At 41.4% G+C, this 26575-nt stretch overlaps 2 protein-coding genes across 3 annotated transcripts in view; one reads left to right on the top strand and one right to left on the bottom strand.

The window, feature by feature from the left end:
• Nucleotides 1-26575, top strand: part of SYN3 (synapsin III) — a 600616-nt gene that overhangs the window by 291219 nt on the left and 282822 nt on the right. The gene's annotated exons all lie outside the window — the stretch shown is intronic.
• TIMP3 (TIMP metallopeptidase inhibitor 3) overlaps nt 6161-26575 on the bottom strand; it is a 71367-nt gene continuing 50952 nt past the window's right edge. The window contains exons 3-5 of the mRNA XM_077469155.1: nt 18951-19062; nt 16960-17081; nt 6161-16482 (exon numbers count right to left, since the gene is read on the bottom strand). Of these exons, the coding sequence (XP_077325281.1) occupies nt 16285-16482; nt 16960-17081; nt 18951-19062 (432 nt within the window). The 3' untranslated portion in view covers nt 6161-16284. The remainder of the gene's footprint in view (nt 16483-16959; nt 17082-18950; nt 19063-26575) is intronic.

Raw genomic sequence — 26575 nt, 5'->3', positions numbered from 1 at the left:
ATGTACCAGGCCCAGTACAAGGAGAATTGACAGACAGGCTGTAAGAATTGGCCCCCAAGCCTTATTTCAAACGTATACCCCACAAGAAGGAAAGAAAGGAAAAAAAAAAATTAGATATATAAGAGGTCCGGGGGAAAATGCGCATTGATCTGAGAACAGGTCCCGGAATCAACTCATGCGACTTTTCACCGTGCTGTTTAAGATGTACAATGTCATGTATAATTGAGGTAGTCTGTCTTGTTTTGTTCAGTTTGTCTGCTGCAGAGACAATACGCATCTATCCCATAGAGCCATCAATATCTTGGGGCTGCACCTTTAAATTTCCTGCCCCAGATATATCCAGCCATGCGTTTGGGCCTAAAAATGTGTGGTAGCGAATACATCCCGTTACAGTTTATTCATCCTTGCTATATCTTCTTCTAGGATTCTTTAAATCAGATTTGCTTCTCTGATCACCTCCAAGCATGCCAGAGAAAAAAAGAGCGGAAAAAAAAATGCTTTTTCTAACTCATTCCGTTATGTCCGTGCTCTAATATGTATAAACTGATTCTGCAATCAATGTTGCTCACAGGTGGGGATACTTCTCTCAGCAGGTGCAATCTCAACAGGATAAAAGTGGACCCTCAGAGGCTTCCTCCACATATCTATATGCGACTCTCCATGTCAATATGTGTTTATCGCCATAATTTTTAGAACCATGCGACTTTTCCAGCGTGTTGTTTCACATGTGTAATTGTCATATGCGATTTTTGGGATAGTCTGTGATGTATTAATCAGTTTTATCTTGCGGGGATAATAATGTGTCAACCCAGCGGATCTACCACTGTCTTAGGACATTGCCTTCTAGGTTCCTGACTCAAGATAAATCAAGCAGCTTTCGATATAGGCATATGTGAAAAAACTGCAGTCCTGTTTATGGTTTATCCGGCCATGCAAAAAAAAAAAAAAAACTTCCCTTTAGGACACTTGAGGTTCAACTCTACTCAGCGGGAACACCCAGCCACATTAGTGCACACCTTACATCAAACGCTTTAACCATCTATGTATGCAAGACTCCCCTTACCAGCTTAAGCTGTCTCCATTTTCACATTGATTGCTTTCCCCTATATACATATATATTACTCTGCCGAGACATTGTGATGTTAATGAAGTTACCGTCCTTTTCTCTGCTGTATCTCCTGCTAGAAACATCCCCGGATACCTCCGAAGTCCTGATGCTTAGACGAGGGAATCAGCTGTGCGGGGGAACGAGGGGGGGGCCATCCGGAGAGCTGTGAGGGTCAGGTAGTGTTCTGTTCCAAGGGCTGTGGAATACTGCTACACCGCTCCGAGCTACTGCCCCGTGGGCTCCCGCATGGCTGGGCTGGGGTCTCTCACCTCCCCGCTCCAAGCCATGTCCTGCTTCTTGTTCGTCGGTGCGGTGTGCTGTAGCGCTGGCGGCCCCTCCCCTCGGGCGGACGTTACGCCCTCTCGTCACTCATCCGCCGAGAGCTGTGACCCACACTGTGACTTTATGGGGTTTATTTACTAAAGCCCATCCAGAGGGGTAGGGGGAGAAGAGTGCTGCAGGAAGATGGTGCTGGTCAGTTTGTAGAAGGGGGAGCCGCATTGATTAGAAAAGGATCAGTAAGCTGTATATAAGGTGACTGTGAATGTCATGTCAAAGAAAAGAGGAGGAGGAGGAGGAAGCCATGCTGGATCAGTAATCTGTATATAAGATGACAGCATGCATCTTGTCAGAGAAAGGAGGAGGAAGCAGTACAGAATAAGGAAGCTGTATATACAGTGTGGGGTTGATTTACTAAAGGCAAATCCAATTTGCACTACAAGAGCACTTGGAAGTGCAGTCGCTGTAGATCTGAGGGGGGCATGCAAGGAAAATAAAAAACAGCATTCATTTTTGCTTGCGCATGATTGGATAATAACATCAGCAGAGCTTCCCCTCAGTTCAGAGCTTCCCTTCAGATCTAAAGCGACTGCACTTCCAAATGCACTTATAGTGCAAAGTGGATTTGCCTTTAGTAAACCAACCCCACACTGTATATACAGCTTCCTTATTCTGTACTGCTTCCTCCTCCTTTCTCTGACAAGATGCATGCTGTCATCTTATATACAGATTACTGATCCAGCATGGCTTCCTCCTCCTCCTCCTCTTTTCTTTGACATGACATTCACAGTCACCTTATATACAGCTTACTGATCCTTTTCTAATCAATGCGGCTCCCCCTTCTACAAACTGACCTGCACCATCTTCCTGCAGCACTCTTCTCCCCCTACCCCTCTGGATGGCACAAAACAAAGGCTCAGACATGCCTGCAGGTCTAAAGAGCCCGTGGCCGACCTAATCCTGTTGATTGTCATCTTGTATGGTCCGGGTTCTTTTTCCATCTTCACTTTGGTTTTGTTCACACATTTTCTTGTGCAATTTTGTGTACTTTTTGTTCACATGTTTTAGTTTGCATATGTATTATTTTCTCTTTCCTATAACACTTAAATTGTGCGGTTTCTCAGGAGATAATGACATTTTGTAATTCTAGTACGGCCAGCATTCTTTTTAAACTGATTGCTTTGGATGTGATTTGCTTTAAAGCTGAAGTTTAATCTGCTTATATTTTGCCTTCCTTGGTTTATCCAACCCCAATCATCAACATGCTAATGACATTTTTAAATATAACATTTCCATTTTCATAACATACTTTATTTTAGTCCCAGTGACATCATCTCTGCATATCTGTGCTCCTCTATGCAATGCAGGCAGATCATGACTGGTGGGAGGGGCCAGCAGGGTGCTGTACGTAACTTCCTGAAAACCTCACAGCATTAGGCTGGCTCTTAGACCCCTTTCACACCACACCGCCTATTGCGTCGGCGGTAAAACGCGCTATTTTACTGCTGGATTTGCGGCACATTTCGGCCTCTAGCGGGGCGCTTTTACCCCCCGCTAGCGGCCGCGAAAGGGTTAAAACCGCCGGCAATACGCCACAATAGGGGCATTTTGCCGGCGGTGATACAGCGCTGCCCTATTGATTTCAATGGGAAGCAGTGGTGGAGGAGCGGTAAACACACCGCTCCAAAGAAGCTGCTGGCAGGACTTTTTTCTGACGTCCTGCCAGCGCACCGCTGTAGTGTGAAAGCCCTCGGGGCTTTCACACTACACATAATGGTGCAGCTTCTTTAGGGCGGATTGCAGGCGCTATTTCTAATGCTATAGCGCCTGCAAAACGCCCTGGTGTGAAAGGGGTGTAAGGAGGAGTTATGCAAATATCAAATGTCTTGTTGAGCCATTGTTCCTTTGAAGGCTGCATTTGCATGTAGACAGGGCCGTCTTTAATAGTGATTGGACCCTGGGCAAAAAAAAATTCTTGGGCCCCATCCATGCAGATTCACTCTCCACCTGCTTTGAGACATACAATAAATAGCAGCTAGACTCAAAATCAATTTACTGCATCAGATCATGCAGCGATTGCGATTGGTTGCCAGAAGTTACAGTGCATCATTACCGCTCACTGATTAGTTGCTAGAGGTTACAGCACATGATTTCTGCTTGTTGATTGATTGCTAGAGATTACTGTACATTAACACTGCTCACTGATTGGTTGCTAGAGGTTACTGCACATCATTACTGCTTACAGATTGGTTGCTAGAGGTTACAGCACATCATCCCCTCACTGCCTGCACACCATGGACTGGGGAGGTAAGGGGACCCATTAAAAGACTGAAAACTCCTAGGGGATCCTGGGATCAGTGACAATGCTGGGGGATGGTGTGATCAATGGCAATGCTGATTTATTTTTATTTTTTACCGACTACCAATATAAAGAGGAGTTTCAACACTGGCCACCAATGTAATAGGGGTTTACACTGACCACTAATTTAAAGAGGAAGTAAACCCTAATGGGTCTACTTCCTCTTTTTCTCCCTGCAAAGGTAAAGCATAATGGGCTACTATGCATCGCGTAGTAGCCCATTATGTGTCACTTACCTGAAACAGGAGCCAGCAATGTCACCGCTGTCCCCTGTAGTCCGGAGCATTCATCTTCTTCCAGGTATCGCTGCTCCGGCCACTCACAGCGCTGGAGCAGCGATGACGTCACTCCTGCGCATGGGAGCCACCACTAACGGCATATCGCCATTAGCAGCGGCATGCTGCTAACGGCAATAGTGTGCCTGTACGCCGCTGACGGTCTTTTAGTAAATATCTCCTAAACCGTATAGGTTTAGGAAATATTTCTTGGACCTACAGGTAAGCCGTAATCTAGGCTTACCTGTAGGTCAAAGTGGTTTGTAAGGGTTTACAACCACTTTAATAGAAGCATTCACAGTAACCTCCAATGTACAGAGGGATTTACACTGACCGCCAATGTGAGGGGGGCATTCACACTGGCCACTAGTGTGAATGAAAGGATTCTACACAAAGCCCCAATGTAATGAGAAGATTTACACTGACCACCAATGTAACTGAGACATTTAGCCTGTGTTCACATTTGTGTGTTGGGAACGCATGCAAAATCCTTTCCTGACACCACAGAAACGTGCTACCCTTTAGCACAGTGGTCATCAACCCTGTCCTCAGAGCCCACTAACAGGCCAGGTTTGCAAGATAACTGAAATACATCACAGGTGATATCATTTGCTGCTCAGTGATTGCAGTATTCTAGTCTGCATCTCTCCAAGGTAATACATAAAAACTGGCCTGTTAGTGGGCTCTGAGGACAGGGTTGATGACCACTGCTTTAGCAGATACATAGCAGTGCCATTAATTGTTAATGACACCCTCATGCATCTGCTGACATGTGCCTTGGCATCGTGTAATTTTGAAAAATGGTTTGGGATTTTCTTCCACATTTGTAGCGCATAGAGCAGCCCATTGGAATGAATGGGCTGCCCTACACATGACCTACATCTTTATCCACCCTGTCAGTACACCTTTGCATCCTAAAACCCCTGCTAACCTCTGCACCCCAAACCCCCCTCATCCTCTTCAGTCCAACCCCCCTCCCCTTTAACTCTACCTGCCTCCTCTGCTCATCTTTCAATGCAGCCGCTATTTACATGTAAACACAGGGTCTGCAGGTGAGTCAGCTGTACACAGCAATAGGGCAGAGCTGGTCAGCATTAGTAACAGAACTTCACACTGAGATATCAGGACACAGGACTAAAACCTCAAGGGAGGAGGGCATTTAAGCTGGGATAGTTGGCAAGTATGAGGCAGCTGCTTTGGGCCCCACAACAATTACAGGGCCCAGGGAAGCTGCCCCTTTTGCCCGGCCTTAAAAACGGCCCTGCATGTAGACTGCTCAAGGTAGCCCACACATGTAAAATTGAGTGTTCATGATTGGAAAATCTGAAAGCCAATGAATGAAAGGGGTGGGCCGGGGAGAGTCAGGCAGGGGAGAAAAGATGATGCTGGACATCCTTAAGCTAGGAAATGAGGCGGGTTCTACCTTTTTTGTGGCAGCTTCTAATGCACAATAAGGTTGATTTACTAAAGGCAAAAAGACTGTGCACTTTTCAAGTGCAGTTGCGCCAGAGCTTAGTAAATGAGCAGCACCTATTCTGACTTCCATCATCCAATCATGCACAAGCAAAAATGCTGTTTTTTTATTTTCCTTGCATGTGATTGGGTACTCTTTCAAAGGGAAGCCTTGCTTAATTTACTAAGCTCTGGAGAAACTTCACTTGCAGAGTGCACTGTCTGTCTTTAGTAAATCAACCCCATTGTGAGAAACTCATAGGGGTTGATTTAGTAAAGGCATATAGACTGTTCACTTCGTAATGTACAACTGTACTTTACAAAGTACACAGTCTTCAAGTGCAGTTGCTCCAAAGCTTAGGAAATGATGCAAGACTTCACTTTGCAAAGAGTACCAAATCATGTGCAAGGAAAATAAAAACAAAAGCATTTTTGCTTGCACATGATTAGATGATGAAAGCCAGCAAGGCTTCTGCTCATGTACTAAATCATGCCCACTGGCTGATTGGTCACAAATGAACTGTCCATAGCCAGCCTTAGTATTGGCTCCCACTCTCTGCAATAATTGGACCGTTTTTACACCAAGCAAACGTTTTGCCCAATCACAATCCAGGGTCTTTTTTCTTTAAACATTTCTACACATGATTGACAGGCGATCAAAAAGACACAAAAGACACAGGCAGTGTGTTTGGTAGAAATATAAAGTATTTTTTTTAATGTTTAGGATAAAATATACTGCAAAACACAAACATTTTAGAGCAGAAGCCAATATACAATTACAGAATATACATTTCATAAATAATATTAGAGGAATCAGGGAACTGGGCTAGAACTGACCAATCCACATGTTTCTCCCTACAACGCAGACTTGATAATGAGCATCTGCAGGACTTTACGCCTAGCCTAGCTGGACTTCACAGTATATACACAACATTATATACAGGAAAGGGGATATTCCACTGTTAGTCTCTGATCTGGGAAAGTCCAAGGAGGACAGTTGGGAATTGTATCTCATCGATACCCACACAGGTTGCAATCCATTAATCCTATCCAAGTAAATTGATAACCTGATTGGATCAGCCAAATATAGAACCATAAGTGGGTATTTTTCAGGTGCTCTGTATCAGGTTTTTGGATCATGTTAAAAAGAATTCAGTCAGAGAGAATGAATGTCCAACCTGTGGCCCTCCAGCTGTTGCAGAACTAAAAGTCCCATGAGGCATTGCAAGGCTAGTCCCTTGAGACATTGCAAGGCTAATGCCACATACAGACGATCGGACAGTCCGACAACGAAACAGTGTTTTGTTTTCCCGACTGATGTTGGCTCAAACTCATCTTGCATACACACGCTCACACAAATGTTGTTGTGAATTCCGAATGTCAAGAACGCGGTGACCTACAAGATGTACAGCGAGCTGAGAAAAATGAAGTTCAATAGCCAGTGTGCCTCTTCTGCTTGATTCCGAGCATATGTGGAATTTTGTGCGTCGGAATATGTGTACACGCTTGGAATTTCCAACAACAAGTTTTGTTGTCGGAAAATTTGAGAACCAGCTCTCAAACATTTTTTGTCGGACTTTCCGACAGCAAATGTCCGACGGAGCATTCATGTGATCGGATTTTCCGACAACGAGCTCACATCGAACATTTGTTGGCGGAAATTCCGATCGTGTGTACGCAGCATAACATTTGCAATCATGGCTCCCAAAGGCAGAGACATGATGGGACTTGTTGTTTTGCAACAGCTGGAGGACCACAGATTGGACACCCATGGATGGTTCTTGATAGGGTTGGTGTGTTTGATTGATCTATATGTGCAGCTTACCATTTCTGAGATGTGATGGCTGCATTCATTTTCAGGCTTTTTTACACCCTTTATTTCCCCCTTGTGATCCTGCCAATAGCAAACTTCCTGTCCTAGGGTGACAACACTCACTCACTATACTAAATCTATAGACAACCAGTATTGCACGCTTAGGCCTAAACTATAGAACACCTTCTCTTCGACTCTTCCCAATGAAATAGTGTATTGGGGGAGGGGGGTGTTCTATAGCCCACTGAGACAGCTGAGAACAATGCAACTGATACAAGTCACAAGAAGGAGAGAGCACAGAAGGTTAAAAGCTAAATTTGGGAATAAGACATAAAATATTACACGGATGCTGCTTGTTTTATGTTTCGGGGGGTTAAAAAAAAAACCTATGAAAAAGAGTGTCATTTCTTGGTTTAGTATTAATTTAGCTGATGCATTTATCTATTTGTTGCCAGCTTAGGATAGCCATTATTTAGGTGCTGTAAATACTCACAACAGTTGCAGTAAGCACAAATAATTTTACTGGGATGGGCCCTACAATCTTAGAGATTGTATGTAAAAAGGCCAGCCTGAAACTAGCAATCATATAAAGTAAATATAGAAAGGTAAGTTTTAAATCATATAATCTCACTGTAGTGTAGACCAACAGTCTGTAAAAAAAATAAGTAAATTATTTCAGATGCATTCCATAAGCAGTGTAGGTGTGTTAACCCACAGCAGTCAGAATTCAATCACTGACAGGCTAGTACAGAATTATTTAGTACTCGACCCCGTGCACCATTTTACTAAATAAGCCTAAATGTGACATATATCCTTTATACTTTGTATCTATCTTATGCAATTCGGGTTATCTTATGAAAACTGGTATATTCAAGCCCATAAAGCTAACAGAACAAAAATTTAGCTAAGTTGTAGACAATAATATATTTTAGCTGCATTACGGAATTTCAGGAGTCATAAGTACCTACTTAACAGTCTATCAATGATTAACTAGTAAGTGTTTATTATGAATGTTCTTGCCAAGTCAGGAAGAGAGGCAGTTTTGTTTGCTGTACCCATTTAGTATGACACATCAGATCCACTTAAATGGCTCTTCTCTGTAATGCCTGATGTTGTGCTGGCAGACTGTCGCCAACCCTGGTCAGAATTTGGCAGCGCTCTTCACCACGCTCCCCTGTGTCAAATTATAGGGTTCTCTTTATAAACTGTTAAAGCTAATGTTTAATCTGCCTATATTTTGTCTTCCCTAATCCCCCCAAATGATATGTTAATTACATTTTTAAATAAAGCCTTTCCGTTTTCATTACTTTGCTTATTTAGAGTGGAAGTAAACCCTCCTATCATTTTCAGCAAAGGAAGCTGTCATCTTGGCCTCTGCTTAATCTTCAACTGCCATGATGCTGCACATGTGGTTCAGTTTTGACACCAGCCATTGGATGGTTTGATAGTTTGGTTGAGAGCACATGTGACAGTAACATTTCCGGCACATGCTGAAAATGTAACCGATTTTGAAACTGTTAAATCAATGGGTTTACTTCCACTTTAAGAGCCAGTGAACTCATCACCAAACCTCTATACAATATTGTATATGAGCTATTGAGTTATAATGAAGAGCCAAGGAGGCGTGAAACGCGCTAGCTGGTGATCCTGTTCCCCTCTATTTATGTCCTTAGATATGTTTTTTATGGTCTTGCTTAAATAAAGGTGATTTTACTGGATGTGCGGCCAACCAGAATTCTTTTTGCTTTATACAATATTGGCTGGTTAGCCAGGCTAGGGGCAGTAGGGCTTGGGATAAAATAGCTAGATGATGCTAGACATCCTCCTGCTTCAGGTTCTAATGCTCATTGTGAGAAGCTTACAGTGTGCAGTAAAATCAGACCTAGCAATTTCAATACAGGAGAGGAACCTGTACTATTTTGCAAAACTGGAGGGAAGGCTGGAGTTCTGGTTAAGTACACTGAGCTTGTAAAATAATCTTTATACGGAGGTCTGCCTATGCAGACCAATAACTGAACAAAGGAGGGTTGAAATTGAGGAAGACGTTATGGTAAAACATAATCAACCAACTGGCCCTTTTCTTGACAGTTTCCTGTGTTGTTCAACACAAAGTGATGCAACACTGCTGTTGGGTGGGCATGGTAAAAGTATAGTATAGTATAGTATATATAGTATAAAAGTATAGTTTTAAAGCATATATATATTTTATATATATATATAGATTTGTTTAGCTTTGAATGGAGCAGGGAAATATTAAAACCCCATCAAGTTGATTTTGATGCCTGCGTCATGTTGAGTACATTTTTCCTTTACTCCCCTTTGTGGAGATACAACAGGAAATGGTAGGAAAGCTTCCCAAAACTAAGGAATTTTCCATCTTAGTTGGCATTGGAGAATCTGTACCAATTGGAAAATTTGTCCCCCCCATGGCTACTCCTTTAGTCTCATGACATCTCTGAATTTTAGTATTCCTCATCACTTTCAGTCTCGGTAACAATGATCACCAAATAGAAAGGTAAATCTCCCCAATAAAAATAGAACAAATGACATATCAAAGAGGCTCTGGGACCGCTCAGTAAAATGGAGAAAATTATAATTTAACAAAATCATTGGCTCTGGTGAGAGGTTGCTTACATAAAACAAGACTCCCCATTGGTGAGTGCCCAGAATGATACTCAAAAGGAAAAAACATAACAGAAGCATCAAACCAAATGGTGAAAGTAGCTTCAATGATTCATCTTATGATCACATAAGACGTATTCACCCTTCGTTGGGGTAAAAGGGCTCAAAAGAAGCAGAATCACCAGGATGTGTTAATGGAACAGTGGTGTATAAAACTATAAAACCACTGAGACAGCATGACCCAATAAAAATATCTATGACTCCAGTTCTGAGTGGTCCGCCTGCTCGCAAGCCAAGTCCTTCCCTAATGGGAAATTAAAGATTGGTTGCCGGTGATGGCTAAATGCTGTAGTATTGGCATGTATAGGTAGGCCAGACTGTAACAGCAATAAAGACTCTTGATTCTGGAACTTCCTGAACTTTTTATTTTTCATGAAAAAATGGCCACTTCAGTGAACGAATAAATGTAATCATCAGCTTTTTTTTAACAAGTATGTACAGGATAATCTATAATAAAGATACAAAAACAGAAAAATGTTTGCAACACTTCTGAAGATTCCAAAAAAAGCTCTTAATAGACTTTAGGAGTGGGCAATTTATAAATTCTCATAATCTATGTTTATTCCATTTGCAATGTCTTTTAGTTAGTCGCTAATCCTACTTGTCTATTACTGCGATTCCCTTCCTTTTTCCTGGAAGCAGTGAAGGATAAAATGGTTTTTTTTCTGTAATTGACTTCCAATGCTCATCATATAGACCATTTGATCAACCAATTCAATCTGTCAGCTGTAAATTTGGCAACATTGGTAGCGTCGCTCAGAACACTTAAAATGAAAAAAGCCTGGATAATTTTGTGATTTGATTGTGTGACCGCAAACTTGGCCAAATGGCATTTCTAGTCAAAATCGTTTTAAATTATGCCAGGATCAAAATTATTTTTGAGTGACCGTATTTCCAAACAATTGCAATTTTCCCATCCCAGTTTATGGGTTCCATCTCAATTCAATGCCAAGTCAGTGTCTTTTGAGATGGAAAAAGTCAATAAAAATGGTCAATAATGATCGAATGGATTTATTCTTAGAAAATCAGATAGATTTTTATACAGCCAGCATTAACCTTGATAAGTTGAGACTATTTCTATGAACTGCATATTAAACTAGATGACTGCTTTATCAAAAATAAAACACGAATATAAATTCACAAAATAGGGTCCACATGACCACTATACACGAAGACAATGAACATTGGTATTTATATGGATCAGAAAGACATTTTTAGGCCTGGTAATAGATCTTTTAAAAAAGGAAATTTTACTTTTTTTAATGTTTTATATTTATTGCATGTATTTTATTGTATGTATGAACATCCTAATGTAATCTTGTGAATACATGATAATGTTTTAAAAGCATTTTCTTTTTTATAATCAGTTTATAACTTTATGTACTTAAAAGCGGACATATTTAATCAATACATAGGCAGCCTCTGCTTCCTGCTTATTAACCCTGCATAGTGACTACTTCTTTGCTATTCTCCTCTTTCTCAGTGCAAGTCTACTAGTCACATCTGTCCACCTGAAACATAATGGCTGATATTTTATTTCAGCAGTTGTTCAGCAAGGGGTCTAAGAGACTACAGTGATCTATGGACTTCAGTAATAGTGGGAGAATGCAAAAATATACAAAATACAATTTTGAAAATATAAAAGTCACTTAAATATTACTTTTAGTTAAGAGCCATTGGAACTAAAATACACTGAAATGATCCTTTAAGAAGATTGAAGCTCATGTTTAAAAGAAAAAACAAAACAAAAAACTTGACCCTCCTGAATGCCCAGCATATCATTAGTATGATATAGGCAAGTAGCTGTTTTGTTGGTGGATTGTGATCTGTGAATCTATCAAGCCACCTAAAACCAACAATGTCACTTAAGTGCTGGCACAGCGACAAACCATTTGTACTAGTTTCTTAAACTTGCCATACATGATTTAGATTTTTTTTCGATTTCTGTTGAATCTGCCAAAATTCAAGCTGTGGGTGGCCCCGTCAGCACTGTTTGGCTAAAGCAACATCAAATTCAAAATTAAGTGAGCTGAGTGGAGAATTGTTGGCCAAACATTGATAGCATCCAATCAGATGTATTTGCTGTTGGGGTATGCAGTTAGATCGCTCCATCCACACTGTTTAGTGTGAATGAGAAAAACAATTGATTTCTCACATTCATCCTCTGGTTGAATGAATAAAATCTAAGCATGCAAGGCTAGCCTTAAGCCAGCCATAGATGATGCGATTTTCTTTCCTGCTACCACCCGGCCAGGAAAACACACAATGATTATTGTTAGCGGCTATAGCCGCTGGCAATAATCACATGAAAAATCCAACAGGCTGTTGTACTCAAGTTGATCAATCGATCAGCTTGGGTACAATCAGCCCACCCATACATGATTCAAACCTTGACCGGTCCCTGCTAAACTGGCCAAGATTCGAACCGTTTATGGCTGGCTTTAGTAATAGCAGATGAAAATGTAAAGTCCATTGAACTTGGCACAATTCTGCAGATGCCATTAAAGTAAAGGAAAGACTTTTTCATAGGCAGCCAGCTTGCAGAACTAGATCTATTTCTAAAACAAGAATTCGGCATTTTGTAGATCCACAACTGATAGGACTCCACAGGGGGCCTAAACTGGCTGTGGTGCATCATCGGTTATATCTACTTCTATTCAGTGCATAGTTATATAAACAGAACTCCAATCACCTTTCTGGCTATCCAGTAGTTGGCTATGCATGCTATACCAAGTTTAACAAAGTTCCTGTGTAAGCTGAAAGAGCAGCTTCATTTAAAAGCACTTGTTCTCAAGAAGAACTACAAAAGGGGGGAAAAAAAATACAAACTCCATAGCCAAAGAGTATTCTCCGCAAATATAAAAGCATATTGATATAAAATATTTCTCATCCGTGATATAATTGTAGCAAACCTGTAAATAGCATACAAAAAAACTACAACTCCCTACATGGAATGGAGTGAAGATATATTAAAAAAAAATTTCCTCTACAAATGATAAATAAGTGAAAAAAAAAAATATATAAAACAGAAAATATGTTAAGTCACACAATCTCAGTAAAACATATACTTTAGTCACCCATTTCGTCAGAACCGAAAAAAAAACAAAAAAACAAAAAACAAAAAAAACACTTTATATTAGAGATCTACATGTTTTCAAATTTCAAATGTTTACAATTCAAATATCCAGTCAACAGAAACTCAAAAAATACACAATTTCACAAATTCCCCCTATCTGGGTGTCAAGGTACTGCCTAGCGGGTGTCGATTTTTAGGGTAATCTCACATGAGTAAAACATTATTGTTTACATTTTTTTAAATATAATTATATATATATATATATATATATATATATATATATATATATATATATATATATATATATATATATATATATAAATTATTTTTAAGTTAAAACTGCCCAATCGTAACTTAAATCTGAATTTAGGAATACTGTTAAATGCATGTTTGCAAGGAAACATATACCTGAATGGTTTCTCCTGGCAGAAGATTTGTAATTGTATTAAGCCAATCCCTGTCACATAACTTAGCAACGTTGGTGACCACACATTTCTTTACTGCAGTTAAGCAATACAGCTTGGTCACAAACCTGCCCAGAGCCTGTAATTGGACAGTGTAGGAGAAGCAACCCCTTGGTTAGGTTATCACTTTACTTTCTCCACCTGTAGTTCAAACTGTTGTTTGGCAGCGCTGTGCAAAGCAGTAAAGCTCGGATTGGCTAAGAGTGTTGTAGGAGAGTGCAGGGGGGGATGCATTTTCTGCTCTGAGATGCCAGGTCAGAGATAAGACAATCATGTAAATCCTGATAAATTCAGTTCTTGGTTGTGTTCATAATTGTCTAACAAAGATCATCCCCTGTTGCAGTCTGATCACTGCGGAAAAGGAGACTGAGGAAATGTTTCCTCCTGTCTGCAGCAGACAAATGGCATCATCTCAGCATAGGCAGAACTATAACTAGAGCTCAAACATGGCTTTTTAATAAATAGTTGGGGGATTTCTGAAAAATTATAACGCTGCTGTATTTAAAAACTGACACCTAGTAGTTTTATTTGCTGGAAAAGCTGTGTAATGGCTTTGTATGTTGGAAATAATTTTTTTGGGGCTTTTTTTTTGGTACTCATGTGAGATTATCCTGCAAACTGACCTTTTTAGGATGTCCCATGGGTGGACGGTGAGACATACAAACTCAGATCTTTTCCACTAGATGGGAGCAGGAAGCTTCACAATGACCCCATTACAGGAATCGTCACACTGAATTTTAACATTCTGAAGGTGTATGGAGTTATTTCACACCACCTTGATGAATTCACTGGGTTCTCTCACATTTTGCTTTGTCATTACGCCACAGACAAAACTGAGCTGTGAATCCTGATATTTTATTTTTCTGTTACTGGTATGGGTTTTTTTTTTTTTTACTCCAAAATAATACTATTACTGGCAAGCTTACACTTGCAATGCAATGTTCTGAATACTTCAAAAGTGTAACAGTACTTAAAGGCCAGCTATAACCGAAATTGCATATTTCGGTGCTTGAAAAGTTTTCCCTATGGTGGCATCTTATTTCTCAGGGACCCCAGTAGTGAGATCTCCCCACCAGAAGTTCTGGTAGTCACATGAAAAGATGGTGTCTCTCTCCTCTGATGGATCTGTTATGTGGGTAAGTGACACCTTTATATTGGCTTTTTGGGAGAGATACAAACTGCTACAGGGAAATCTGGGTCACAGAGGTATTCAAACCTCTGATGTCCCCCCAAAAATCGAAAAAACGTTCCTTGCTGGACCTTTCATTGACCACATCTATGGCGCAGTGGATGTTAACACCCTCTCATCCCCAAGAAAATGATTCTGCTTCAGAGCAAGAATATAAGATATTAGCTTTATCATACAAAAGACCTCCAGTATAAAGATATTTCACAGAAAAATAAAAGACTTTCTGGAGTCTTTAAAAGGCCTCTGTCATGAAGCAAATATGTGAGATGGCTTCAATAGAAGCAGCCATTCCCTGAGGCATGGCCTGCATACCAGACTCAAGGCAGTGGTCCAGTGACTGGATTCAGCTTCACTGCTTCGGGAGGACTATTACGTGGTATATGGGTAATAACTGCTTTTATCGGAGCCTTCCACACAGGTGTGACAGATTCCCTTTAAAGTGCACCTGTGCTTGAGTGTTAACTTAAAGCTATGTGAACAGTCTTGATGGGATTGATAAATAAAGGGTAATAGAGGAGCTGAAATACTTACTTCTCCCGAAAAATTTTTTTTTCAAGGGTCCTTCCTTTGCTGGCCCTCTGACCAAAAGCCTAGGCGTTTTCTCATGTGATCTCTGACAAAGGAGAGCATCAGAATTCAGATTGGCTGGTCTTGCTCTTCAGAGATCACATGATGAAATGCCTTGGTGGAAGAGACCTCAGAGCGGTGTATTCTTCACAAAAGGTAAGCCTTTCAGCCTGTTACTTTTTATTTATCCCCCAGGTTACATAGATTTGGGTTAACCTTCAAGGATAGGTCCATATTAACAGAGAAAATCAAGGTGTTGCATAATACTCCAGGCCACAAGAGGGAACTGCATCTTATTTTTACAGCCCTGCGATATGACACGCGGTAGGCTGTAGTAGCTTATTTTCTCTGGCTGGTTCTGCCTGTGACCTGCAAGGCATTGTGCCAAAATTCCATTTCATCAAAAAAAATAAAAATTAACACTGGCAATGTATATAGCAAGGTCTGAAATATATGCTTTTAGTGCAATGACAATAACTCTCTTAAGCTTCAAGAAAGCTTTATAGGTGCTGATTGTTTTATAGAATTTTAGGGTCACCCAGTCCAACATTTCCCATATTTTTTTTTGTTTTTCCCAAAACTTCTTTGAAACAGTTGCAATTTATTTCCACAATTTTCTCTACGTGACCATAGAGTCTTTTGCCTAGAGTGTCTACTATGTACTTTTAGGACACAGCACCTCTTGTGGCAGGAGGCTGTAGCTGCGATAGGAAACAAACAAATGCACGACACTGTTTCGCAAAGGACGGCCCATGTCAGGTGGCCGAACGAAGTGTTTCATTTCATAAAAAAGAAGGAAAGAAAAAACAAAAACAGAGCAACACTTTCCCAGAGAACCCTGCAAACCGTCTGGCTTAAATGGGTGATTGAAAATAAAAGAAGAGTGATTAAAAAATATACTTTCAGTATGATGGCAAAGACTTAAGTGTTCCAAGTGCTAAATTTTAGCAAGAAATCAGGCACTAATTTCATTGCTGCTTATACGTTCGGGTTTTTTTTTGTCCATTACATCTTGTGGGCTCAGGGGTCCGTGGTGTTGATCACGGTTTTGTCTGGTAGAGTCCATCCTCTGTACCAACTGCAGTAACCCTCCTTCTGCTTGATGCAGGCATAGTGTTTGGATTGGTAGCCCGGGTAGCCAAAATTTGAGAGCAGGTCTGTCCACAGGCACTCACTCTTGGATGTAATGAAGCAGGGGAGGTAATAGCAAGGCTTGATCTGTAACATAGAATGGGCAGCCAGGGTAAGAAATTACATTCTTCACTTAACTACTCATTTTGAAATTCTGACAGTTATAAAAGGCACAAATAAATGCAGCAGATGACTTGTAGCGCCCTCATAGTTCAATGACTCCTCCTGCATTGCAGTAACTGTCTTCCCATATGGGAGGTACATACAGGCAGCTGTACTGAGTATCTGCAGGAACCTGATGTTGCTGGATCAGGGACAATCAGGCTGGGGAAGAAAGGAATCAGTCTCTAACTTGCTGCATTACTAATGGACACTATGAGGGGCTCACATTGTGCAGTGAAACTAGAGTAAGCAATTTCAATTCAGGAAGAGGGGGAGCTTGTACAACTGCCAATATTGAAGAGAAGGCTGGAGTTCAGCTTTAAAATAGATGAAAAAGTAAGGACTAATTAAAAAGTTGTAGATATTCACTGTACTGGATATAGTAAGAAACCATCCTCTTACCTTGCAGTTACATCCCAGGTGATAGCGATGATTGAGCCCTTTACGCTGGGCAAATGTGAGCTTGTCCCATTTCTCAATCAGATTGCACAGTCCGGTATATACCTTTCCTTCATAGACGCGGCCTAGACAGGAACACAGGAACCATATTATAGCCTATCAACAATATCAGATGAAATTTCAGCACCATTTTATAACAAATGTTTGTAGACATCTGAGATTCCACCTAGCTATTTGGTCAAAAGTATGTGGACCTTCCTTCAAATGACTGAGTTTAGATGTTTGCAGTGAAAGGTACTTGATACTACATCATACAATAACATTTTTAAACAGTTGAGTATTTCCAGCCTTGTGGTAACAGTTTTGGTAACAGCCATTTCTATTCCATCAGGACTGTGCCCCTGTGCACTAGGTCAGCTTCATAAAGACATAGTTTGACCAATTCGGTGTGGAGGAACTTAAGTGGCCTGACTTTAACCCTAATAAACACCTTTAGGATGAAATAGTACGCTAATTATGAGTTAGGCCATCTCATCCCACATCCGTACCTAACCTCATAAATGTTCGTTTGGATGAATGAGTACAAATCCTACAGACAAACTCTAAATTTTTGTGCAACGTCTTCCCAGAAAAGCAGAGGCTGTTATAGCCAATGACGGGAAGTGGGGCAACTCCATATTAATGGCAATTATTTTAGAATAGGATGTTTAACAAGCTCATAAAAAGGTGTGGTGGTCAGGTGTTCACAAACTTGGCAATATAGTTTGCATCATACAGAGGACGATTTATTTAAAAAAATATATACAATTAAATACAATTTTACAAAAATGCCAATTCATATTGTTGCATACAGTAGGTGGTGCTTGCAGTATATGTTATTGTGCAATATTTGGGGTAGACACTGAAAACATTTCATATATGATTTAGCTGGATCAGATTTTGTCACTGGACAATAAATGTATTGGTTGAATGCTGGATCTAGGAAGTAGGAAAAGTTAGGGCTTGAGATCTCAATTCAGAAAGCAGCTCTCTGTCAACCAGGGTATCCTTGTAAAAGGATGAGTGTTTAGGGCAGGGTTATCCAAACTTTTTAAACAAAGGGCCAGTTTTCTGTCCTTGACACTTTAGGGGCACCAGATTATGGACAACAGGGGTGGAAAATGTCCTGGGCCCAGCATTGGTGAGGGTAAACATGGCCTCAGGGTTGGTGGTTAGTAGGATCAGTAGAGCCCCATCATTGGTGCCAGTGGAAGAAATAGTGCCCCAGATTTGATGTTAGTGGGAGGAATAGTGCCTCATATAATTTGGAAGAATAGTGTCCCAAGGACCAGATAAAGGCCAGCAAAGGGCCACCGTTTAGAGACCAGTGGTTTCGTGTATCCTGAAGATTGTAGAAAGGATGAGAGTTCCACAAAATGAATGTGAGTCCAGTAGGTCTTTATTGCACATGTAAAGAGGTCAAAGGACAAATCCAATCCATTAGGGCTTAAATACTGTCAGTAATTGAAGAGAATACTGGACAACAAGTTGCAAAACACAGGATAAAAATAGTGCTGATTCAGGTCACCAGTCTTCAGTTACTGCCAATATTTAAAGCCCTGATGCAGTAGGAATTTTGAGCCCCAGAAACATGTTGACTTTCCCTTCTGGCCTTGTATGTTGTGCAATAAGGACCCATTGGACACAATTTCCAGGTGATCTCAATGTTTTCTACATTCTTCAGATGTGTCGATGGTTGATAGACACAGAGATCCAATGTTTAGACTTTTCCAAAGGGTTGACAAAATCTGTCTACACGTGAGAGCCATCAATGCTACACAACTCCTTCAGTGTAAAGCTAAGCTGCAGGTAGGCAGCTAAATAATACGCATACAGTATCATTTTATACTTTTAATAATAATTACATCCCCTGACCCCAAAAACGCATGTGGATTTTGTATACTGGCACTTGAAAGGCTTTAGCCCTCTGTGCCAAACACACAGAAGTATCTCACCTGTGATCAGGTACTGATACTTGTTAACCTCCAGCTTAACTCCGCAGAGGCTCTCTGAGGACTCCGTGTAGATATATTGGACTTGAGGCATCTTTTTGAAGCCACGGTACATCTGGGGAGAAGACAGAAATAAAGAGATTACTTCCAAGTCATATCTGGCCACTGACATGTCTAAGGAAAAAAAAAAAATACAGCTTCATTAAAATGCTTCCCATATTGTTGGGCAGATTTCAATTCACTAAACACCTCCAAGATTTTTGTGTCCAATGCTGCAGAATAAAAGCCAGCTGTAGGACATAGGAGAGTTTGACTGAAAGTGATCAATAGCTTTTTGTACCAATATGTCAGCATTGAGAGATCTTGCCACACTTCTGATCAAGTCTAAAATCGTTATTGAAATAGAATAGGATATTTTAGGATAATTTTAAGTTTTCAGTGTTACGCAATTGTTAAAAAACAAAAACAAAACACTTATATGCCTGAATAAAAAGAGAAACTTGTGTTCAATCAGACATTTAGATAGGATTAAAAAGAGATGGAAAAAAAATGAGGCTTCTTTCTCAAAGAAAAGAGTCATGAATATGTCAAAAGAGCACCCAAAAGTCCTTTTCTAATACCACTAGTTACAGCAAGAAGCATCTAATGTGTATCGGGGGCCAAAAATCCTTTTTTAATATCACAAGTCACAGCAAAAACCAGTCAACTCATTTCAGGGGGCCAAAAATCCTCCTTCCTCAGGGCTTGAAACACTGTAGCAAAAGTATATATGGGATTTAAGACAAAGCTCCTCAATTAAAATCTCTGGAACAACCACTCAGTAACTGTTTCTCCTATTAAAATCTTAATCCAGAAGTATTGTCTTGAGCCCAGTAGATACTTCTGCTATATTGTTTCAAGCCCTAATGAAGGGGGATTTTTTTTATTGCCCCCTTGAAATGCATTGGCTTCTTCTTCCTGTGATTTTTGATATTAATAAAGGATTTTCAACAAGTGGGCCATAGTTGTATAATGTGTATTTTAATGGCCTCTTGTAGCCCACGTGACAGAGTGACAACACAGGAGAAAAATAGGAACACCGGGACAGAGTGTTGTCACCATATAACAGGAAAGGCCTGAACAAGGATCTTCACGGCAGAATCACCGGGGATCATGTTCATGAAAACTGCAGATTATAATAGTTGAAAATAACTTTTTACATTACACCAATGTCTCAAAATTTCTATAAGACGTTAGCGATTGGGTTTAGGTCTACTTTAACAGAAAATGCATGACAATCAGATTTCTAAGAAATAACCGCAACAGAACTGTAATGACTGAGGTCAACAGTGGCCAAGTGTTAGTTTATTAAAGTTAGCAAAAAAAAAAAAAAAAGACACCAAATATCATTTGAGTTTGAAGTCACCATTGGCTTCCGATAAAAGTCTCTTCAATCAACACGTCCACCCCACCAGCCATCTGGAGTCGATAAGGGAAATTACACCCTCAAAACCGTCCAACACCCAACAAAACTCAGTCTGATCAGCAGGGCTGACTTCTCATGATGACAGCTTCATTTAAGATCCTGCTTCTTTTTTGGAATAACATAATTGCCAAACCGCATTTCACACCCAATGTGGTCAGTCATAGGACTAGAGAATATTTAAAGTGGACTTGTCATGCAGAACCGAAAATTTCAAATATTTTTTCTTTAAAAAAAAAAAAAAAAAAAAAAATACTGAATGCTGTGTGTAGTTCTTCTCCTTTTATTGAGAACATTTGGGCTGCACATGTGCTTAAATACATAGCCATTGAGGAAATAAGGGAACCAGAAACCATCAGAATATATTGCAGCTTGAAAATAGGAGTGAAGCAGCAGATAGGAGGGTCTATGATGGCCTATGCTCACAGGAAGTGGGTTAGGTGATGTCGGGCTTTTCAACACAGAAGTTGACTAGTGGTGGACCTCAGAGTGGTGAGACTTGGAGGGGACTGGTGGCCTCCAGAGAGGAGATGAGTACCACATGATACTGGGAATGGTGATTTTGTATTAAAAATGATTGACAGAAGCTAGCTTCCTGAGGAGCACAATTATGTAATCAACCTAATTCTCTAACTCTGTCCATGATCAAAGTCCGTTGAATGCTTTTTTTCCCCACAGAGGTTGCAGACTCTACACAGCACCATTAAGAGACCAATTTCAGAAATATCAGGATATCGAAATTCCTGTTCTCAGTTCTGTAATTCTCCCAGTGTTGTAATGATATGGTTATCGAATCTGAATCCTAATTCAGAGACCCCCACGCTGGCCCCCTCCAGATTTGTACACACAAGCAACACTATTGTTACACGAACGGCATGTGGCCTGCTTGTTTCTCCCTAAAGCTTTATCCCCATAATAAGTTGCAGGTTTCTCGAGTGCGTGCCAAAGTATTAACTTTCCTTTCTCTCTTGGTGAGGAAGTAAGCCAGCCTCATGACTGCGAGCTCATGGAAGGGGGGGCTGAAAACCCCAAACCAAAAGTTCCTACAGAAAAGCTTCAGGTTCTACAAAGTGTTACAGGCATAGAGGTCCAGCCATGCTGCGGACACTAGAAGAGGAAATCGGGTTAATGACAGATCAGAAAACTGCAGTAACAGGGTTAAAGCCAAATCCCACCTAATAATTTTGTTTTCTAAGGGTTTAGGAGATATTTGCCCGAAAACGCACTGAGCGCGGCATTCTCAGCGACGGAGCTGCCGCGCGTGTCGGCTCCTGTGCGCATGCGCGGGAGTGACGTAATCGCGGCTTCGCCGAATGACAGCGGCGGAGCTGCGAGACCCCACCAACAAGATGGATGCGGCGGACTACAGGGGACAGCGGTGACTTCGCTGGCTCCTGTGTCAGGTAAGTGACACATAATGGGCTACTATGCGATGCATAGTAGTCCATTATGCTTTGCCTTTGCAGGGAATGAAAGAGGAAGTAAACTCATCAGGGTTTACTTCCTCTTTAATAACATGTAACATAGATATAAAGTGATGGGAAATATAGCATTACAAAAAACATTGACCATATCTGGCCTCCCACAGTACTCAGAATATGGAAATGCAATTATTTTACAATTTAAACTGCTAAATACTGTACCTTTTATCACCAGCAGTATATAGCAGTCTTGTCACTTTTATCAGTGTTTGGTTAAAGCTTGTAGGAGGAATTTTCATTCTCCTCTGACCGTCCTATGAGGCTGCAGGTCCCCTGACCCTCTGTCTGGACAGTGCTGATTGGCCCAGTGCTGATCACATGCACGCCCCAAGAAGAAAAAAGAAACTCCAGCAATACACACACAACTGAGCATGTGCAGAATGCCCCCAAGGCTCTGTACTGTCAGGAGATGGATGGGGGACAGTAAAAGGAGTGGATCAGAGAAGACAGGATCACACAGCTCTTTTACACATGCGGAGGATTAACCCCTTAGGTTCCACAGTGAGTATAACAAGCATGCTTTACTGCATATACAGACTGATTTTACTGTTGTGGGTTTAGTAACACTTTAAATATAACTTAGACTCCCCCCCCCCCCCAAAAAAAAGGGGGGGTTGGCTATTGCTGCACTTTAAATCTGAACTCCAGCCTTCCTTTCAGTCTTGCAAAGTTGTACAGGCTCCTCTCCTGTTCTTGTACTCTGATTTCTCTGCACACTGTGAGCTTCTTACAATGTGCATTAGAAGCTGTAGCAAGTCATATAGAAGCCCATTCTTTCGCAGCCTCGCAGTCCTTGACCCAGCCTGTTCACTCATTGGATTTCAGTTCCTCCAATCATGGAGGCCCAGCATCACATGTGGGTGTTACTGGGCAAATACAGTTTGCCAAGTAATACTAACTCCCCAGGACTGGCATCCGTCTATCAAGGCATTTTTTGAATTGGCATAACTTCTCCCAAGAGCCAGATCACTTCTTGTATCAGAGCTAAGAGCTCTAGAGAGGAGTACTGACAGGGTGCTGTCATTTTAAAGGGAATGATGTACAGCACACTGCTGCCCATGATATGCCTGCATCACATAGAGATGCACAGGGACCCAGTGATATCACTATAAGATATGTTATGAAAATGGAAAGATTTTGTTATTACATTTTTCTAGCATGCTGGTGAGGGGGCGGGGGTGACAGGGAAGGCAAAATATAAGCAGATTCAACGTCAGCTTAACTCTGAAACATAACTACAGTGAATCTTGCATCTAAAAGGCGAAGGGCAGTAAATTAAAAAAAACACTGGCGGAGAGAAGCTGAAAAATACTTTACAGTGCCTAGATGAGGGTTACATCACCACCCTGCCAATATCCTAGGAATGCTGAGGATCCCAAATCTCACAAGCAAGCACTCCTGTGTTTTTTCCTATAGCGGGCTCTGCTTCCTCCATAGCAGAGCTACTCAGTCTTAGCTGATTCTTTTATTTCACTGTAATGCTATGTACAGACGATCGGACATTACGACAACAAAACCGTTCATTTGGCTCAAACTTGTCTTGCATACACGCGGTCACACAAATGTTTTCGGAAATTGCGAACGTCAAGAACGTGGTGACGTACAACGAGCAGAGATAAACTAAGTTCAATAGCCTGTGCAGCTCTTCTGCTTGATTCTGAGCATGCGTGGACTTTTGTGTATCGGAACTGTGTACACACACGATCGGAATTTACGACAACGGATTTTGTTGTCGGAAAATTTGACAACCAGATCTCAAATTTTGTTGGTTGGAAATTCCAACAAAAAAAATGTCTGATGGAGCCTACACATGGTCTGATTTTCTGACAACAAGCTCACATCGAACATTTGTTGTCGGAAATTTAGATCGTGTGTACGCGACATAATCATGGCTCCCAAAGGCAGAGACATGATGGGACTCCTTGTTTTGCAACAGTCGGAAAATCCTATGGTGTGTACGGCCCATAAGTCTAGCAGACAGGGCCTGTCTGATTGTATATAGACCTTGTAAATTCTCTAATGTGAAGCATGCGCAGTGCTTCTGGTAGTGACAAGGGAGCATTTTAGTGATGTGGCAAAGCTGATCTACTCCCTCTTGGCTCATTTGACGTGTCAAATTTAATGACAGGTCCACTTTAAGAGCGCATTCTTGCACTGTGGTGTTACACCTGCAAGGGGGAGACCTGGCAGAGACCACGCTGCCACTCCCGTCTACACAGCATTCTCCGGGGACCAGGCACAATCGATCTCTTTTTATTACGGAAAATGATTACACGTGCCCAGAAGCATTTCTTTTGCTTTTTCTTTTTTTTTCCCCCCACTAAATATTGTACAAAACAAGAGTGTAACAGGCTGGAAGGAAATCTTGGAGCGGAGGATCCATCACACTGGCCATTGTAGACCCCCGGAGTGTTCGGGGAGAGGCGCCTGACTTCATCTGTTTACCAATCCAGCGTCCAGAGCTGGCAAATGGCTGCATTGCTTAGTGACTTTATACATGTAAACACGTGAAATAATCAGGCCCAGAACACGACTTTCCTCTGTGATGGATCACAAGCCAGTACAACCAGTCTACAAGCCAGAAGACTGAACTTAAAGCGGACCTTCAGTCATTTTTTCATCTTTCCATCTATTAAATCTTCTACCCTTGTTGTTTTAACTTTGGATAGTAAAGCATTTTATTTCTGACAGTAAATACCTTCCTGTTTCTTGTCTGGTAAAAAGCCCTGGCTTATAACATCATGCACAGCTCTCCCTCTCTCACTTAGGTGAGAGTTTGCCAGGAAGGGAGGGGGGGGTGGGTCATAAGAGGGCCAATGAGAGCTGCAGAGCTGGAGGTGTGCCTCTGTGTCTGTGTAAATCCAGGAAGTGAACCGGCACCAGCTTCAGCTGCCCACAGTTAAAATTGTTGCAGCCAGTGGAGAGAGATTTCTGCAGCATATTTGGCAAGTACAGAATCACAGGATATATAAAATAATATGAAAAGTAGTTGGAGGGAAGCTTCAGATTGGCAAAGATGTTTTTTTATCACAAATTATGTGAGCAGACTGCAGTTCCTCTTTAAAGTGGATGCAAACGCTCACATATACCCAGTGAAGTTAACAACCTCTGATGATACACAGAGATGAAAAAAATCTCCCTACATTGGTTTTACTTGTTTATCTGCAGTTTTTCCCTTTCTACACTCTTTAGAAAGTACAGATTGTGTTAGAAATCTTGTTTCCTCTTCAGCAGTGGGTGTGGAGTCTGGGCTTACACTGTGTGAGAGCTGATTGGAGGAAAGCCCCCCCCCCCCCACTCCACATAGGCAGAGGAACGAAGAAGCATGCAGAGCTGTAGTCTGAATAGACAAGCTCTCTGCTTATTTACCTCTAAGCACCCTCCCCAACACAAAATTTCAGTTACTATAATCTCGTGTCAGAGAGCTTATCAGAAGTGACTGCTGATAACAGAGGAACAGAGCAGCAGAAAAACACGGCACTTAGAGCTTTGTTATATATGCCCAGGTCAGATTTTATGAATGATGTTTACAAGCACTTTAAAAACAACTTTTTCTGTAACAGCCAAATATTTTCAGTTCTGTTCAGCCAGTCTTGTGATTCATATACCTCTAGAATACTTTGCGGATTCCTGTTCTACTTATTGTCAACAGTATAACTTTTCAGAAAAAGCTCCACCTTTAGGCCCCTTTCACACTACCGTTCCGTTCAGTTTTTCAGATGGACCTGAGCTCTATGGAGTGTCGGATGTCACTGGTGACACGTCCGCTGACATCCGAAAAAGTGTGACGTAGGAAAAAGCTATTTTTCCATCCGTCATCGGATCGGATGACGACGGACACTGCGGTCCGTCGTCATCCGATCTCCCATAGGGGAGAGCGGCGCTGTGACAGGTCCGTCCCTGCGCAGTGTGCAGAGACGGACCTGTCCTCTGCCTGCTCAGTGGAGATCGCTCTGGCGATCCCCGCTGTGCAAGCGGATACCCACGGGGCGGATCATCACTGATCTGCCCCGTGTGAAAGGACCCTAATGGTCCTCGAGTTCAAGTTCAGTGACTGAGATGATGTTGTTATCAGTCTGCTGCAGGCAGGACGAAGCATTTCACCAGTCTATGCTCCCCCAGTGATCAGACTGTACACTGTAACTTTGCAGCAAGTTACAAGGTGAGAGGCTGCAGTAGGGGCTGCTCTGTGTCAAACATTGGTGAACACAACCAAGAATTGCACAGGCACCAGGATTTACATAATTGAGTCACCTCTGAGCAAGCATGTTAGTATAAGAACTAGAAGGTGACCCTGGGTGATGCCTGAATATACATGGTTTTCTCCTTCTGGAGAGAAAAGCAGACAAAGGCATTTTTATGGGGAGCACTGTGATCTGTGTGAGAAGTAATAAATACCTGGTGGTTTTGTATTTGCACATGACTCAGAATGCTGCACTATATCTAATGATAGTTAATTTAGTATTAGCGTCCACATAGGCGTACTCACAGGGTGTGCAAACACTAATGTTATTTTAATGGCCCCTTCCTTTTCTGAATGAACTCACTGAGTGATCAGTACTGATTACCCACCATGTTCATTCATAACTGAAGCATAGTAAACTGTTTACTAGTCTTTGGTTTGTGAATGAACAGTAAGTCGCTCAGCACAGAGCACTTCCCATTCCCTCACTGTTTGTGCAGCT

The sequence above is a fragment of the Lithobates pipiens genome, unplaced genomic scaffold (assembly GCF_037356315.1).
Source record: "Lithobates pipiens isolate NorthernLeopardFrog02 unplaced genomic scaffold, aLitPip1_a1.2 Scaffold_8, whole genome shotgun sequence".
In the NCBI taxonomy this organism is placed as follows: Eukaryota; Metazoa; Chordata; class Amphibia; order Anura; family Ranidae; genus Lithobates; species Lithobates pipiens.
The sequence above is the reverse complement of the archived record's forward strand: the minus strand, read 5'-3'. Positions and strand labels throughout refer to the sequence as shown.